Raw genomic sequence first — 18,599 nt, forward strand, 5'->3', positions numbered from 1 at the left:
TGATAGGAGTATTGCTACTCCAGCTTTCTTTTGATTTCCATTTGCATAGAATATCTTTTTCCATCCCCTTACTTTCAGTCTGTATGTGTCCCTAGGTCTAAATTGGGTCTCTTATAGACAGCATATATATGGGTCTTGTTTTTGTATCTATTCAGCGAGCCTGTGTCTTTTGGTTGGAGCATTTAATCCATTCATGTTTAAGGTAATTATCGATATGTATGTTCCTATGACCATTGTCTTAATTGTTACGGGCTGGTTTTTGTAGGTCCTTTTCTTCTCTTGTGTTTCCCACTTAGAGAAGTTCCTTTAGCATTTGTTTTAAAGCTGGTTTGGTGGTGCTGAATTCTCTTAGCTTTTGCTTGTCTGTACAGCTTTTGATTTCTCTGTCAAATCTGAATGAGATCCTTGCCGGGTACAGTAATCTTGGTTGTAGGTTCTTCCCTTTCATCACTTTAAATATATCATGCCACTCCCTTCTGGCTTGTAGAGTTTCTGCTGAGAAATCAGCTGTTAACTTCATGGGAGTTCCTTTGTATGTTATTTGTCATTTTTCCCTTGTTGCTTTCAGTAATTTTTTTTGTCTTTAAGTTTTGTCAATTTGATTACTATGTGTCTCGGCATGTTTCTCCTTGGGTTTATCCTGTATGGGGCTCACTGCGCTTCCTAGACTTGGGTAGCTATTTCCTTTCCCATATTAGGGAAGTTTTTGACTATAATCTCTTCAAATATTTTCTTGGGTCCTTTCTCTCTCTCTTCTCCTTCTGGGACCCCTATAATGCAAATGTTGGTGTGTTTAATGTTGTCCCAGAGTTCTCTTAGGTTGTCTTCATTTCTTTCCATTCTTTTTTGTTTATTCTGTTCCGCAGCAGTGAATTCCACCATTCTGTCTTCCAGGTGACTTATCCATTCTTCTGTCTCAGTTATTCTGCTATTGATTCCTTCTAGTATATTTTTCATTTCAGTTATTTTCCATCTCTGTTTGTTCTTTAATTCTTCTGTGTCTTTGTTAAACATTTCTTGAATCTTCTAGATCTTTGCCTCCAGTCTTTTCCCGAGGTCCTGGATCATCTTCATTATCATTATTCTGAATTCTTTTTCTGGAAGGTTGCCTATCTCGACCTCATTTAGTTGTTTTTCTGGGGTTTTATCTTGTTTGTTCATCTGGTACATAGCCCTCTGCCTTTTCATCTCGTCTTTCTGTGAATGTGGTTTTTGTTCCACAGGCTGCAGGATTGTAGTTCTTCTTGCTTCTGCTGTCTGCCCTGTGGTGGATGAGGCTATCTAACAGGCTTGTGCAAGTTTCTTGATGGGAGGGACTGGTGGTGGGTAGAGCTGGGTGTTTCTCTGGTGGGCAGAGCTCACTAAAACTTTAATCTGCTTGTCTGCTGATGGGTTGGGCTGGGTTCCCTCCCTGTTGGTTGTTTGGCCTGAGGTGACCCAACATTGGAGCCTACCCAGCTGTTTCATGGGGCTAATGGAGGACTCTGGGAGGGCTCACACCAACGAGTACTTCCCAGAACTTCTGCTGCCAGTGTCCTTATTCCTCACGGTGAGGCACAGCCATCCCCCACCTCTGCAGGAGACCCTCCAACACTAGCAGGTAAGTCTGGTTCAGTCTTCTATGGGGTCACTGCTCATTCCCCTGGGTCCCGATGTGCACGCTACTCTGTGTGTGCCCTGCAAGAGTGGAGTCTCTGTTTCCCCCAGTCCTGTCAAAGTCTTGCAATCAAATCCTGCTAGCTTTCAAAGTCTGATTCTCTAGGAATTCCTCCTCCCGCTTCCAGATCCCCAGGTTGGGAAGCCTGACATGGGGCTCAGAACCTTCACTCCAGTGGGTGGACTTCTGTGGTATGAGCGTTCTCCAGTTTGTGAGTCACCCACCCAGCAGTTACAGGATTTGATTTTATTCTGATTGCACCCCTCCTACCATCTCATTGTGGCTTCTCCTTTGTCTTTGGATGTGGGGTATCTTTTTTGGTGAGTTCCAGTGTCTTCCTGTTGATGATTGTTCAGCAGTTTAGTTGTGATTCCGGTGCTGTCACAAGAGGGAGTGAGAGCACATCCTTCTGCTCTGCCATCTTGAACCAATCTTTCAAAATCAGTTTTCTTTTTTGTGGTATCTTTGTCTGGTTTTGGTATCAGGGTGATGGTGGCCTTGTAGAACAAATTTGGGAGTGTTCCCCCCTCTGCAATTTTTTGAAAGAGTTGAGAAGGATAGGTGTTAGCTCTTCTGTATATGTTTGATAGAATTCACCTGTGAAACCATCTGGTCCTGGACTTTTGTTTGTTGGAAGATTTTTAATTACAGTTTCAATTTCATTACTTGTGATAGGTCTGTTTATATTTTCTAATTCTTCCTGGTTCAGTCTTGGAAAATTGTACCTTTGCCAGAATTTGTCCATTTCTTCTAGGTTGTCCATTTTATTGGCATATAGTTGTCATAGTCTCTTATAATCCTTTGTATTTGTGCAGTGTCAGTTGTGATTTCTCCTTTTTCATTTCTAATTTTATTGATTTGCATCCTCTTTCTTTTTTTCTTGATGAATCTGGCTAAAGGTTTATCAATTTTGTTTATCTTTTCAAAGAACCAACTTTTAGTTTTATTGATTTTTGCTATTGTTTCCTTCATTTCTATTTTATTTATTTCTGCTCTGATCTTTATGATTTCTCTCCTTCTACTGACTGGGATTTCTTTGTTCTTCTTTCTCTAGTTGCTTTAGGTGTAATGTTAGATTGTTTGAGATTCTTCTTGTTTCTTGAGGTAAGATTGAATTGCTATAAACTTCCCCTTTAGAACGGTTTTTGCTGTGTCCCATAGGTTTTGGGTCGTCGTGTTTTTATTGTCATGTGTTTCTATGTAATTTTTAATTTCCTCTTTGATTTCTTCAGTGATCTCTTGGTTATTTAGTAATACACTGTTTGGCCTCCATGCATTTGTGTTTTTTACAGTTTTTTTTTCCTGTAATTGATTTCCAATCTCGTAGCATTGTGGTCAGTAAAGATGCTTGATATGATTTCAATGTTCTGAAATTTTCCAAGGCTTGATTTGTCACTCAAGATGTGATCTATCCTGGAGAATGTTCCATGTGCACTTGAGAAGAAAGTATATTCTGCCACTTCTGGGTAGAATGTCCTCTAAATATCAATTAAATCTACCTGGTCTATTGTGTCATTTAAAGATTGTGTTTCCTTATTTATTTTCTGTTTGGATCATCTGTCCATTGGTGTAAGTGGGGTGTTAAAGTCCCCCACTATTATTGTGTTACTGTCAGTTTCTCCTTTTATGGCTATTAGCATTTTCCCTATGTATTGAGGTGCTCTTATGTTGGGTGCATAAATATTTATAATTGTTATGTCTTCTTCTTGGATTGATCCCTTTGATCATTATGTAGTGTCCCTCCTTATCTCTGGTAACAGTCTTTATTTTAAAGTCTATTTTATCTGATATGAGTATTGCTACTCCAGCTTTCTTTTGGTTTCTATTTGCATAGAATATCTTTTTCCATCCCCTCACTTTCTGTCTGTATGTATCCCTAAGTCTGAAGTGGGTCTCTTGTAGACAGCATATATTTGGGTCTTGTTTTTGTATCCATTCAGCCAGTCTGTGTCTTTTGGTTGGAGCATTTAATCCATTTACATTTAAGGTAATTATTGATATGTATTTTGTTAATTGTTTTGGGTTTGTTTTTGTGGGTCTTTTTCTTCTCTTACATTTCCCGCCTAGAGATGTTCCTTTAGCATTTGTTGTAAAGCTGGTGTGGTGGTGCTGAATTCTCGTAGCTTTTGTTTGTCTGTAAAGCTTTCAATTGCTCCATCAAACCTGAATGAGATCCTTGCTGAGTAATCTTGGTTGTAGGTTTTTCCCTTTCATCACTTTAAATATATCCTGCCACTCCCTTCTGTCCTGCAGATTTTCTGCTGAAAAATCAGCTGATAACCTTATGGGGATTCCCTTGTATGTTATTTTTTTGGTTTTCCCTTGCTTTTAGTATTTTTTTCTTTGAATTTAATTTTTGTTAGTTTGATTAATATGTGTCTTGGTGTGTTTCTCCTAGCGATTATCCTGTATGGGACTCTCTGTGCTTCCTGGACTTGGGTGGCTATTTCCTTTTCCATGTTAGGGAAGCTTTCGACTATAATCTGTTTGAACATTTCCTCAGAACGTTTCTTTTTCTCTTCTTCTTCTGGGACCCCTATAATTCGAATGTTGGTGCACTTAGTGTTGTCCCAGAAGTCTCTGTGACTGTCCTCAATTCTTTTCATTCTCTTTTCTTCATTCTGCTCCTCAGCAGTTATTTCCACCATTCTAAGTTCCATCTCACTTATTCGTTCTTCTGCCTCAGTTATTCTGCTACTGATTCCTTCTGGTGTATTTTTCATTTCAGTTATTGTGTTGTTCATCTCTTTGTTCTTTAGTTCTTCTAGGACTTTGTTAAACATTTCTTGTATTTTCTTGATCCGTGCCTCTATTCTATTTCCAAGATTTTGGATCATCTTTACTATCATTACTCTGAATTCTTTTTCTGGTAGGTTGCCTATCTCCTTTTCATGTATTTGGTCTTGTAGGTTTTTACCTTGCTTCTTCGTGTTTAACATGTTTTTTCATCATCTCACTTTTTTTGATGGGTGGGACTGTTTCCTGTCTTACTGGTTGTTTGGCCTGAAGCTTCCAGCACTGGAGTTTGCAGGCAGTTGGGTAGATCCAGATCTTGGTACCTAGATGAGGACCTGTAGGAGACCTTACTCTGATTAATATTCCCTGGGGTCTGAGGTTCTCTGTTAGTCCAGTGGTTCAGACGCAGTGCTCCCATCGCAGGAGTTCAGGCCAGCCCCCTGACCCATGAACCAAGATCCCGCAAGCCGCACAGTGTGGCAAAAAGAAAAAAAAAAAGCAGACAATAACAAAAAATTACAAAACAGATACATTAGAAAAAATAAAAATATCAATGAAACAATCAGAAAGTAAAACAGAATCACAATAGCCCCCCCACAAAAAAATAAAGGGCCAGAAAAGCCCTTGGTTGTGGGGGGTGAGGAGCTTAGATGGGGGTGGGGCTTAGGGGGCCAGGGTTTAGGTGGGGAGCAGGGTCTAGGCTCCAGAATCACATGGCCAGTAAAGGCCCTGGGGGGGATGGGAGCAGGGCTAGGCTCAGCGTGGTGGGATGGGTCCCTGGAGTGCCTTTGGCCTCAGAGTGTGGTGGATGAGGCCTGAGACCTCAGCAGGCTTGCCAGGGACCGAGTGGGCAGGGGAAACACTAGCCTCGTTCCCCTGCTCTGATCCTCTGATTCCCAAGGGTCCCTCCCTGTTGGCCTCTGCTCTTCCTTTACCCTCCCTCCTATGTCCCCAGGACCCACGTGGCCAGAGGGGGCCTCAGAGGGCAGAGGACCAGGCCTGGGGACCACAGCAGGCTCCTGGGGCCCAACTGGGCAGGGGAAATGCCAGCCACATTCCCTTCCAATCCCCCCAAGGGTCTCTCCCCATCCCTGTTGATCCCCTTGCAGTGAGTGGGCCTCTCCAGGCGTCGGCACCTCTCCCCTGCCCCAGCCGCCCTCAGGGGCACTGCTCCCATCCCACCTCCACTTATCCTACCCCCTTGCTCTCCCCCGTGTCCTACCCAGTCACTCAGGGGTTCCTCCTGTCCCCCTTGGGTGTCAACGTCCCCCACCAGTGTCTGGTAGGTGCCCTAGTTGTGAGGAGACACGGACTCTGCATCCTCTTACTCCTCCATCTTGCCTCCGTCCCCTCTGCTAAAAATGTCTCATTGTTTTCTTAAATGGCTCCTTTTTGTTCATGAACATAGTAAAGGTCTACTGAGTCCTAAATTTAAACAAACCAACCCTCACTCAACCATGTAGTCCCTTCAAAGCACCTTGGGGGCCCTTTTTTATAACTGCCAAAAGGGTTACAGAGTTTAACTTTTTCCTCAGTGCCTTGCTCTGTGCCACTGAAAAAGCTATTTTGAAAGTCATCAATGTGTTCTTTCTCTGTTAAAACCAGTAGTTTTTCCTCAGGCTCATAACTTGAGACCTCTATGCAACATTCATAACCATGCCTCCCACCTTTCTCACCAATCTCTTGTTTCCTACCATTTCCAAAGTCTGTCCTCAGCAGTATTTCTCTTCAAAAACTTTTTCCTTTGGGCATGTCAACTATTTATACAACTTAACTGTAGATGGATCCCAGATCCCAAATCCATCCTTCCCTCAAAGGACCAGATCTATATTTCCAAATTCTTGGACTATTTTCAGATGTTCTGTAGGCAAGTCCAGTTTAAAAAGTCAGAAGTTAATTCTGTCCATCTCCCCCACATAAATTCCTCCATCATTGTACCTTACTAATGGCACTATCATCCTCACTCTCATTTAGGCTAGAGATCTTGCTTTTCATGTCTAATGCCCTTGTTCTTTTCCTCACTCTACAAAAGTTTGTTAAATTCCACCCTGGGAATTTTTTTATTCTGTATTCTGAATCCCACTGCCACCTCCCTAGTTCAGATCCTTTTTATGTCCTGTTTCTACTATTATAAAAGCTTCCTTGATATTTCCAAATTAATTCTTCTATAATTTTCTATTACATCATTACCATTTCAATCTTCTTAAAGGACAACTTTGACTGCATCACTTCTTTGTTCATAAACTTTTGTTTTCAAAAACTCAAAAATTAAGTATTATTATATTAGCTTGATATGCTCCTCAACACATGCCTTGTTATCTTTCTATTCCCTGAACATGTAAACGTTGCTTTTCCTTCACCCCTCTTTTTAAATTTTCCTTTCTTGTCAAACAACCTCTGCCCTTTAAAACTTTCGGGGAAAGCTACTTATCAATTAAAACATTAGCTTTTTAATAAGTAACACTGGACTTCCCTAACAAATATACTCTCTTCCTTCCACAAAATTGTTACGGAATCCACTGTATTCTATCTTGAATTTCATTTACTTATGTGCTATGCTTGTTTATTCATATTAGACTGAAAATAATTTGCAGGTAAAAATGGCATCTTACGTAATTTTTACCCAGTACTTCCACTGACTATTCTCATTAGATACCAAATTTCATGCTGTTCAATCATTTATTGAATATTTATTATGAGCCAAGGCCATACAACTAATAAGTAATAGAACTTGAACAAAGCTCTAGTTCAAGAGTGTTGGCTTTACTAACACACTATAGAAAATGTCAAAAATCCCAAAGAAGATGTCTAAAATGTTTAAAAGAGTAAGATGTATTTTCTTCTGTACACCAACAGCAATTTGAATACATCAGTATTATTTATTAGAATATTTTATGACTATTTCTTTACATTTCTATGTTCTTCCAATTGATTGTGGATATTTGCATCTCTAGTACTTAGCACAATGCCTAACACATAGTAAGCTATCAATAATTTCATTCTATATTCAGGAAGCAGAAAAGAATCTGAGTAAAGATATTTATTAAAAGGGGATGCCTGAGAAATCAATCTAACAGAAGAAATCAACTGATTGTCTTTTCTGTCTCTTACTAGATAAAGCTTTCTCTGTTGAAATTGAGACATTGGCCTAGAAGTGACAGATTAAGCCCACAGAACTGGATATATCAATCAATGAAAAAAAATCAGCAGGAAAAACAAAGTCATGAGTGCAGTACTCCAGAGAATACCCAACACAAAACAGGATAATCTATGTGCTCAGGTGATTTTAAACCATATATACACTAGTAGAAAATGGCGTATCTGTTGAGTGTCTACCATGTGACAGGCACTGTGTTAGATGTTAGATAATGTACCGAATGGATAGTGTATAGGTAAATAATCAAAAGCAGATGATAATGTGATAGGCGTTGGTAATTCAGTTCATTAACTACCTGGGTAATTCAATTATAATTGAAACTATTCAAGTTCTGTCTGGCTTGTTCCTATAAAACAACATTAGAAATTTGATTTTGTTCATCACTGGATTGAAAAATATGGTACCATGGATTACCAAATATATTTAAGTAATTAAGTAGGTTTTGATGGTACCTATTCTTAATCAAAGGTAAAATTAGGGGAAAACTATCTTTAAAAGCTTTACCACTTTATCAATTAATTAAACAAATAATTATTTAACATCTACTCTGTGATACATAGAGAACTAAGTGTTGAGAATAATAATAAGCCACAATTCTTTGCAAGGTTCATGTAACCGCATGGAAGAAGCCAGACATATAAACAATGATGACATTAAGTATTTTTTCTTATTAAAGACTGTCATGAAGTGGAGTCTTTCATATAATGCTGGTTTTGGAGGCCAATACCAGTATTTATGTGTTTGCCTTTGTTATAAAGCAAAAAACTCTGTATTTTAATGAATCATATTTGTATTTCACTGACTACACTAAAAAAAAAAATCAATCCCATAAACTGCTGATTATATGAATAAAAAAAAATCTATCTTCATTCCTCCCCCACATCAACACTCTTCCTATTCTCAGTGTGTCACACTTCTGTCCTCAAGCCAGACTGTCCTTTAAATAAATATTTCAGCCCAGAGTTTGCTCCTTCTGCCTAGGATGCTTCTCAAAAAATTTACAGAAAAGGTATCCACCTTCCAAAAAACTACTGGGTTGGCCAAAAGGTTTGTTCGGTTTTTTCCGTAAGATGGCTCTAGTAGCACTTAGTTGTCTTTAACTTCATTCAAAACAATTTTGTTAGATTGTATGTGACAGCTGTCATATCAGTGTGCATTTTAAAAAAGACATCAAAATTGGTGAATTTTTGTGTAGCCATTTTAAAATTGAAGACGGAAGAAAAAAGCAACTTTTTCAGCATATTATGCTGTATTATTTCAAGAAAGGTAAAAACGCAACCGAAATGCAAAAAAAGATTTGTGTAGTGTATGGAGAAGGTGTTGTGACTCACTGAACGTGTCAAAAGTGGTTTGCAAAGTTTCGTGCCTGAGATTTCTTGCTCGACAATGCTCCATGGTTGGGTAGACCAGTTGAAGTTGATAGTGCTCAAATCGAGACATTAACTGAGAACAAGCAACTTTATGCCACGCAGGAGATAGCCGACATACTCAAAAATATCCAAATCAAGCACTGAAAATCATTTGCACCAGCTTGGTTATGTTAATCACTTAGATGTTTGGGTTCTACCTAAGTTTAGCGAAAAAAACCTTCCTGACCTTATTTCCGCATGCGATTCTCTACTTAAACGTAATGAAAACGTTCTGTTTTTAAAACAAATTGTGATGAGTGATGAAAAGTGGATACTGTACAATAATGTGGCATAGAAGACATCATGGGGCAAGTGAAATGAACCACTACCAACCACACCAAAGGCCTGTCTTCAATCCAAAGAAGGTGATGTGTATACGGTGGGATTGGAAGGGAGTACTCTATTATAAGCTCCTTCCAGAAAACCCAACGATTAATTCCAACAAGTACTGCTCCCAATTAGACCAACTGAAAGCAGCACTAGACAAAAAGCATCCAGAATTAGTCAACAGAAAATGCATAATCTTCCATTAGGATAACGCAAGACTGCATGTTTCTTTGATGACCAGGCAAAAACTGTTACAGCTCAGCTGGGAAGTTCTGATTCATCCGCTGTATTCACCAGACATTGCACCTTTGGATTTCCATTTATTTAGGTCTTTACAAAATTCTTAATGGAAAAAATTTCAATTCCCTGGAAGACTGTAAAAGGCACCTGGAACAGTTCTTTGCTCAAAAAGATAAAAAAGTTTTGGGAGGATGGAATTATGAAGTTGCCTGAAAAATGGCAGAAGGTAGTGGAACAAAAGGGTGAATACGTTGTTCAATAAAGTTCTTGGTGAAAATGAAAAATGTGTCTTTTATTTTTACTTAAAAACCGAAGGCACTTTTTGGCCAACCCAATATCTCATGCAAGTTTTCTCAATTTCCAAACAATGTGATATCACACTCTAATATGTATGGTAATTTTTTGTTGCTGCTGCCATTACCCACCCCCACCTTCTATTTCCTCTGAGCATAAGCCATTTGAGGATATCTTGTATGTTCTGTAGGGTTTAGCATGCACAAAGTGCTGCATAAATATTCACTGAGCTTAAATCCAATTAAATTGATTGTGCTATAAGCAAAAACAATACTTTCACACTGTTTCTGAAATTTTAAAAAAATCAAACATTAATGGAAGAGTAAATTAATTTTATTGACTGATGAAAAACTAAAGTGATAAGAAGTACGAATAGTAAACAATAATCATTGAGTTGTGCTGGAATTCTATTTTTCTTCTTTTCACTTTAAGCCAAAAGGACATAAAATTATAAACCATTAGTGAGCTAATCATTTTAAGTTTCTTCAACAAAAACTGCATAGTTCAGCAGTTGCACAGCATTAAATATATACATTTTTGCAAAACCCTGAAAGTTTTAATTTTTGTGTTGACCTCAAAGGCTAATGGAATCACCTACACTGGTCGGATTCAGAGTTTCTTTTCCCTTTTCTGCCACCCTGTAAAGAAAAATAGGGTAAATTATTGAGGAAATAACATTTTGGGGGCATTTTCTTTTCAAGAATAAATGAGATCAAAGGCATATTTGACTATGAAAAGGAAGGAACTTCTTTTCTGAGTTTGTTGCAAATTTGAATGAACATACCACTAAATTATTTTTACGTATTTTAAATAGCAATAACCTTTGTTATTTTAACAAACGGTTAAAGTAGGTTGTAGAAAACAGTTATCTATTTGAACTGGTCCGGACTTAGTCTGATCACCAGTATCTTATTTTTCAGAGCTCATTTGCACTGTCCCAGATTTTTTTTTTAAATAAAAATTTTGGTCAGGACTTCCCTGGTGGCACAGTGGTTAAGAATCCGCCTGCCAATGCAGGGTTCGATACCTGGTCTGGGAAGATCCCACGTGCCGCAGAGCAACTAAGCCCGTGAGCCACAACTTCTGAGCCCATGCTCTAGAGCCTGCGAGCCACACCACTGAGCCCACACGCCACAACTACTGAAGCCTACGTGCCCTAGAGCCTGCGCGCCGCAACTACTGAGCCCACACACCGCAACTACTGAGCCCACACGCCACAACTACTGAAGCCCACGTGCTCAAGGGCCTGTATGCCACAACTACTGAGCCTTCGTGCTGCAACTACTGAAGCCTGCACGACTAGAACCCATGCTCCACAACAAGAGAAGCCACTGCAATGAGAAGTCTGTGCACCACAACAAAGAGTAGCCCCTGCTCGCTGCAACTAGAGAAAGCCCGTGCGCAGCAACGAAGACCCAATGCAGCCAAAAAAAATTGATCAAAATAGACAATTTGCTCCATATGATCAGCAAATTTGGTGATTCACTTCATTACCCTTTTGGGTAATTCAATTTCTAATTCAAGTTCTGTATAGTTTTGTTCATATAAGACAGCATTAGAAATCTGATTTTGTTCATCAGTGGGTTTATTTGCTCAGTGACATATATAAATCTGTATTTAATTTCCTCCAAATGAAATGCCATCAGTGGTATTTGACTTGAGCCAAAGAAAGAGAAAGGTGGCTTAAAAGACAGGAAGTATTTTTCATTAATTACTTTTAACAACATTTTCTGCCTTACTCTGATTCAAAAAGCAAATAATCATTTTAAAAATATGGAAAGCACAAAGGTACAAAAAAATTTAATCATCCATAACTATTCTACCCTCCATTTTAACCATAAATAATGGTTTGATGCATTTATAATAATTTTATAATTTTTCTACATTTTTGTAAACTATGGCAATGATACTCAAACTTGGTTAATTACTAGAATCACCTAAGTAGTAATATTTTAAAAATTCTGATCTCTAGACTTTGTCCCAGCCTATTTACTTATGATAATTAGTAGTGGGCTGAACAATCAAAAAGTTCCCAAGAAATTCTGATGATCAGCCAAGTTTGGGAACTACTTGTCTGTGAAAGCACGTTTTTTAGAGTGGTGGTTATATCAAGGGCACATGGAACCCAGACCCATTTAATAATGTTGGCAGCTTCTCTTTGTTTCACCCTTTTTCTGCCCATAACCTCCCTCCTGGTGTTCAAAAACATGTCTACAACAAACCTTCTTTAAAAAAAAAAAAAAAAAAATCAAGTATGAGAATGCTGTTATTCAGTCCTGACCAAATAAAAGTTTTGCAAAGATTCATTCAGAGAAAAAAAAGTACGAAGAGGTTATATGAAACTTGAGATGTATAATGACAGGTGTTAAAAATAAGATTTCCTGATAGCAGGGAAATAAAAAATAAACTTACTAAAAAACTTTCTACAAGGTAGATACCCACTATACAGAGGTACCAATGTTATATAGCTTAAAACTCTTACCTTTCTTCTAAACAAGAGTTTTTTAAAAATAATAATAATTCAAAGATCCTTTTCAAAGCTTCCCAGGCAAAGGGAATCTTCCTTCCTGGATTGATGACATGTCAAAGCTGCAGCTAAACAACTTTTATGTTCTCTAGGCCACCAGTGGTGGCTTTCGAACTTTTTTGACTGTGACCCCCCACATCAATTAACTCATTTTATATCATGACATAGACACACATACATATGTATATACAAATATATGTGTTTGTGTGTATTCACAAATATACATATACACATATATTGAAACAAAGCCCTGATATTGTTTACTGCTTCACCCTGAAAAAAATGCTGAATGCCATCTTGTAAATGCAGACGAAATGACAGAATTAGAAAAATCACTATTTTGCAACTACCAAAATAATAACTGATAAAAATATCATTAATCTGGATGCTAAAATCATTGGGTAAAAAGAAAAGGATATTCATACAATCTCAAACTATAACTTCACATATTATTTATTAATTACAAAGGGGAAAAGATATCTTTACAATGAAGATATCTAGGAGAGATTGCTGTACCCAAGTGATAAAACTTATTATATAATGGGATAAATGTCATTATGTACCTTCCCTCGATAAGGTTCACTGGCACATATCTCACATCATCTATGTAGTACCAAAGGTCTTTTTGAGTTACTTTAGTTATTGCTGTATATACTAATGTCTAGAATAAACTTAACATTTTCTATGATGTAAATTATATAACCAATAATAACAAAATCATCAGTATGTTTGGTGAATAAATTTTGGCCTAAGAATAAAATAGTACCTTTATTCTCACATGTATATACCTATTCCAAATGTATTATCTGTGATGAAAACACTTTCATAATTATAAAAGCATACCTGATATTTGGCTAATTCTGCTTGTAATACTTTCACTTTAGATCTTTCTTGTTCTAACGCAGCATGAAGTGAAGTTACCTATAACCAAATATTCAATAAAAAAAGACTTTTTTGGGTCTTTTTTGGTAAATACTCTTAATTGTTATTCACAATGATGATTTTTGACTATGAGATTAATGAGCATTAGAAGAGAACCTCTCTCCTCACAAACAATTTCAATTAGGCATTTTATTCAGCTGTATATTAAAGATACATAGGGCAAGCTCACTGTTCTAAGACAAGACCAAAGAATAAGGATGGGAAGGGGAGAAAATCAAGTCCATGAACAGGATAAGTTCTGTCTGTCCTTTCTATCTCTATATTCAGCCCACATCAACTAAAATACAACCTTATCTTCCCCTATTCTTTAGGACATACATACCTCCCTCAGTTAACAGAATTTTCAATCATTTGCTATTACATAATAATAATGAAGTATGGTTTGCAGTATTGATGGGCTGTGTTTTTGTTTAGTCAAGTTTCATAATTCAGGACTAAAGAACAGCTTACTATAACCAGTCCTACATATAGTTTTTCTTACCTGTATCGTTAGCTCATTCTTGATACTTTGTGATTCATCAACTTGCAGAAGTATTTCTGCTTTATCTTTCACTGACAAAAAAGGAAAAACAGCAGTATAATCTTTTCAATCACTCAGATACTTTAACAATACTTTTACTGAACCAAGACAGCAATACAGTCAGGCAAAGATTAATTGTCCTCATACTTAATGTATTCCTTGACCCTATATATACCTCTTAATTTTCACTGGTAAATTCTGATCATTATTATCACCACAGCAGCTTTTATTGGAAATTCTACATTTCTGTGGTGTTAAAATATTAATTGTACAGACATGACAAAAGATTAATTTTTTCCATTTATACTAAAAAGGACAAGGACAGAGAAAATAAAATATTTCACATAGGGAAAAAAACTTTAAAATGCCTCAACTAATCTTAAAGCAAGATTTTAAAAACAATGTAGAGTGTTTTTGTTTGTTTTGTTTTGTTAAATTGTCAAGGTGTGCATATCATAAGGTCCACAAGAATTATTTTTATATGACTTTTCATACCATTAAAGCACTATCAAATAAGTGTTAGCTCATGTGAGCACAGTTAATCATATAACATCTGTGGTCTCAGAACTGTTCATTCATCTAGAGGTTTTTCCCTCTTTGGGGAAGCAAGAGATCTGTTCTTTGGCCTCTGTGTTCCCTAAGCTTTAAAAATTTCCACATGGCTGACAATTTACTTAACCTATGGTAAAGGATAATACATGAAAAACTAATTCTTCAACTTTGAAAAGCTAGGAGAGACTGAAGAGGTAAAACTAATAAAATGAGTAAAGGAGGAAATGTCCAAATATATAAGAGTACTGATATCACCAGAGCTCCACCAATATAACTCTGTCATTCAAACTTATTTTTCACAGTTTAATATGATATGCACTAAGGTGAGATGCTGTGTCAAGAAACAAATCACAGTCCCTTAAGAATCAACTTGGGAACTTTTACAAATTATACTTTCTACTCCTCCATCCTCAGAATTAAACACACTCACTGAGAAGTAGTGATTTTTAACAATTATGTAATATTTTAACTACAGTCAATTTTCCTATAATGCTGTTTTGTGTTTCAAAGAGATTGATACATCAGGGAACAACATGAACATAACATGAATTGTGTACTTAATGCTTAAGCACAATTTCATGAACAAAGAAAACTGCACCCACTCACACACCTCAAATATCTACCAGCTATTTCAGCGCACTGTGTCAAGAACCACACCAAGTTTCCATCCTTCCATCACTTAACAGTTAACACACACAAGCTGCAACCCTTCTGAAACCTACTTCTACAGCAAACTTTAGGTTGTCTTCAAAGTGAAGTGCCATATTTATTATAGTATTTATGTATTCAACCATTTTAACATGTATAAAACTGTTACTGTTGTAGGTTCCCTTTTTTTTTTAAATGTGTCACTGATGAAATTTTTGAGTATTGTATGCTCCTAACTCCATTTTCCCCATAAACTTTGTGGTTTTAACTGTATGATTTTATAGAGATTAGTGATTTTTAGGAACACATGTTGTACTGTAACATAACTGACTGCATTTATATTATAAATGCTAGAGTTTGTAAACTCTAATGTACTGTATTTTTCATGTCATGGTCCTGTATAAAATTGTTCTACTTGGACTACTTATAGCACTGAGTATGGACACTGATATTATTTACTGGTAGCCATTTTTAATCTATTTTTAAAACTTTATTTATTTTATTTATTTATTTTTGGCTGTGTTGGGTCTTCGTTGCTGTGCGCAGGCTTTCTCTAGTTGCTGCAAGCGGGGGCTACTCTTCGTTGCCATGCGCAGGCTTCTCACTGCAGTGGCTTCTCCACTGCAGAGCATGGGCTCTAGGCACACAGGCTTCGGTAGTTGTGGCACCCGGGCTCAGCAGTTGTGGCTCGTGGGCTCTAGACCACAGGCTCAGTAATTGTGGCGCATGGGCTTGGTTGCTCTGCGGCATGTGGGATTTTCCTGGACCAGGGATCGAAACTGTGTCCCCTGCATTGGCAGGAGGATTCTTAACCACTGTGCCACCAGGTAAGCCCCTTTAATCTATTTTTGAGAGTAAGTTTTTATCAGTTAATTTTCTCATTTTTCACAAACGTTTCCTTAAGGAATATTACTTTATTTTTAGGTATTTAAAAATCATACATCCAATGTTCAATGATACCCTTACTTTCTTCAATTAGAAATACATCTTGTAAACAATTATTTTCATAATTTTATTCATTAAATGATCCACATGGAGCTCAGTGACGAGCATATCTAAATTAATCTCAGGACACTGATATCTAATTGTTCAAATAATGCCTTTTCCCATTATTATTTAACTTCTATTTTATCATAGTTAAGCTTGTAACAGTTAAGTTATATTATAAAAGTCATAAAGTTATAAAAAGTATTTGACTCTACTTCAAGACTATATATTCTGTTCAGCTGGACGTGATTTCTGGTTTTTGATAACTGTTATTTAATAGTTTAAATATTTGGTTGGACAATTCCACTCCCAGTATCTTCATATTTGAAACAATTTAGGGTATCTTGTTTACTTATCCTTTAAGGTGAGCTTCATAATTTCTCAAGTGCTATACAGTACTCACAGGAGCTATATGTGGGATTTCATTAACATTTGTTAACAAGGGAAATTGTTTATTACACTTAATTTTGTCTATTCAGAAGACTTTCTCATTTATTCATGTCTTTCTTTATGTCTCTTTTATGGTTCATTTTCTTTTGCAAATTTAATACACGCTTCCCTTTCTGTTATTAATGGAAAATTTTCAGAGAGCTTTCAAGGTTAGCATCACTAGGTATTCATATTCAGGAATGCAATTGATTTGGGGGGTTTCATATAACATCAACTTTACTAATGTTATTATCTCTAATCTTTTTTGATTGATTTCCTTGGCTTCCTGCTGGTAATCTACTGCCAAAAGTTTAGAGTGGCAGCAAAAGTATGAAGAGTCGGGGCTGGTGGCGGGGTGGGTGGGAGGGGTACAAGGAAAACCTAAAATCATGACAGGCCTTCTCCTCTAATAAGTAATAAACAGAATCTTAAGCAAATGTTTTCTTGTTTTGCCTCTAAATGTACTCCAATAATTCATAAGAATTGAAATTTCAAGAGTTTCTTAGCTGAATAGTTGTAAACTTGTGTAATACTAAGGTGCTGCAAAGGAGACTTGTAATAATAAAATTATCAACAATATCCAGTTTGTATCCTTTGGGAAACCTTTTTATTTTGTTGAATTAATAAATCATATATCTTGAAAAGTTATCTTCAAATATTTTTAAGATTAACTTTTAATTCTAAAAACACAGAAATCACTTACTTTCACCTTCCTGAAGCATTTTCAATAACTGTGCATTTCTTGCCTTTACTTCTTTATACTTTGCCTAATAATCAAGGAAAAAAGATTTAATTTTTAAAAAGTAAATGATATAATTAACGATTTACTACCAATTTATGGAGCTATGAATCTAGGCTTGCTCAAAGACATAAATTACTTCTGAAAGAAAAAAGATGGAGGAAAATGTATTCACAACTATCTACTACTTAATTAAATCCCTCGTATAATAATACAAATCAATATTATATGTGACTGTATTTAAAAAGAGTAGAGTAAAAGTGGAGAAAACTCAGAATAAAACTAAATTTTCCTGAAGAGTCTTTCTCTTTTCTTCCTCAAATAAAATCCTTATACAATTCAAAATAATTATATGAAAACAAAAAGAAAAATGATTCATAGTTCTATACCAGTACTATACTAGAACTCTCTGTATCTGTTCTTTATCGGCCACTGTCCAATATGTGGCTGCTAACTACTGGAAACGTGGCCAGTGTTACTGAGAAAATGACTTTCAACTGTATTTAGTTTTATTTAATTACAATTTTTATTTTATTTAATTTTTATATATAAAAATTTTGAATTTTACTTTTATGTATTTAAAACCCATGTAGTGTATTAATTTTACACCACGTGTAGTAGCTACTGTACAGCACAGTTTTATATTTGCTCAGTTAAGGCTTTACTAATCTTTTGTTATTTCATTAAATATTTTTAAAGTAATTTTTGAATTACTTACATTTTGGCTGAAATGAATTAGTAATTTACTGAAATATCTTTCAATTATTTTTCAACTTAAAAAAAATGGCTTAATGCCACCAGAAAACTACTAGAGCTAATCAATGAATTTGGTAAGGTGGCAGGATACAAAATTAATGCACAGAAATCTCTGGCATTCCTATACACTAATGATGAAAAATCTGAAAGTGAAATCAAGAAAACACTCCCATTTACCATTGCAACAAAAAGAATAAAATATCTAGGAATAAACCTACCTAAGGAGACAAAAGATCTGTATGCAGAAAATTATAAGACACTGATGAAAGAAATTAAAGATGATACAAATAGATGGAGAGATATACCATGTTCTTGGATTGGAAGAATCAACATTGTGAAAATGACTCTACTACCCAAAGCAATCTATAGATTCAATGCAATCCCTATCAAACTACCACTGGCATTTTTCACAGAACTAGAACAAAAAATTTCACAATTTGTATGGAAACACAAAAGACCCCGAATAGCCAAAGCAATCTTGAGAACGAAAGAAGGAACTGGAGGAATCAGGCTCCCTGACTTCAGACTATACTACAAAGCTACAGTTATCAAGACGGTATGGTACTGGCACAAAAACAGAAAGATAGATCAATGGAACAGGATAGAAAGCCCAGAGATAAACCCACGCACATATGGTCACCTTATCTTTGACAAAGGAGGCAGAAATGTGCAGTGGAGA

General features: G+C 36.4%; 1 protein-coding gene and 1 long non-coding RNA gene across 6 annotated transcripts in view; one reads left to right on the forward strand and one right to left on the reverse strand.

Annotated features, from left to right (window-relative positions):
* LOC132523750 (uncharacterized) overlaps positions 1 to 18,599 on the forward strand; it is a 66,567-nt gene that overhangs the window by 35,023 nt on the left and 12,945 nt on the right. Inside the window, exon 2 of the long non-coding RNA XR_009541640.1 lies at positions 7,508 to 7,673. This is a non-coding gene — a long non-coding RNA (uncharacterized LOC132523750). The remainder of the gene's footprint in view (positions 1 to 7,507; positions 7,674 to 18,599) is intronic.
* Positions 10,136 to 18,599, reverse strand: part of GKAP1 (G kinase anchoring protein 1) — an 83,357-nt gene continuing 74,893 nt past the window's right edge. For 4 of the 5 annotated variants that reach the window (XM_060155306.1, XM_060155303.1, XM_060155302.1 and 1 more), the window contains 4 exons: positions 17,129 to 17,192; positions 13,771 to 13,841; positions 13,191 to 13,268; positions 10,136 to 10,458 (listed from right to left, as the gene is read on the reverse strand). In XM_060155306.1, the coding sequence (XP_060011289.1) occupies positions 10,411 to 10,458; positions 13,191 to 13,268; positions 13,771 to 13,841; positions 17,129 to 17,192 (261 nt within the window). In that variant the 3' untranslated portion in view covers positions 10,136 to 10,410. The remainder of the gene's footprint in view (positions 10,459 to 13,190; positions 13,269 to 13,770; positions 13,842 to 17,128; positions 17,193 to 18,599) is intronic. The other variant, XM_060155305.1, reaches the window with a different exon arrangement.

The sequence above is a fragment of the Lagenorhynchus albirostris genome, chromosome 7 (genome assembly GCF_949774975.1).
Source record: "Lagenorhynchus albirostris chromosome 7, mLagAlb1.1, whole genome shotgun sequence".
NCBI lineage: Eukaryota > Metazoa > Chordata > Mammalia > Artiodactyla > Delphinidae > Lagenorhynchus > Lagenorhynchus albirostris.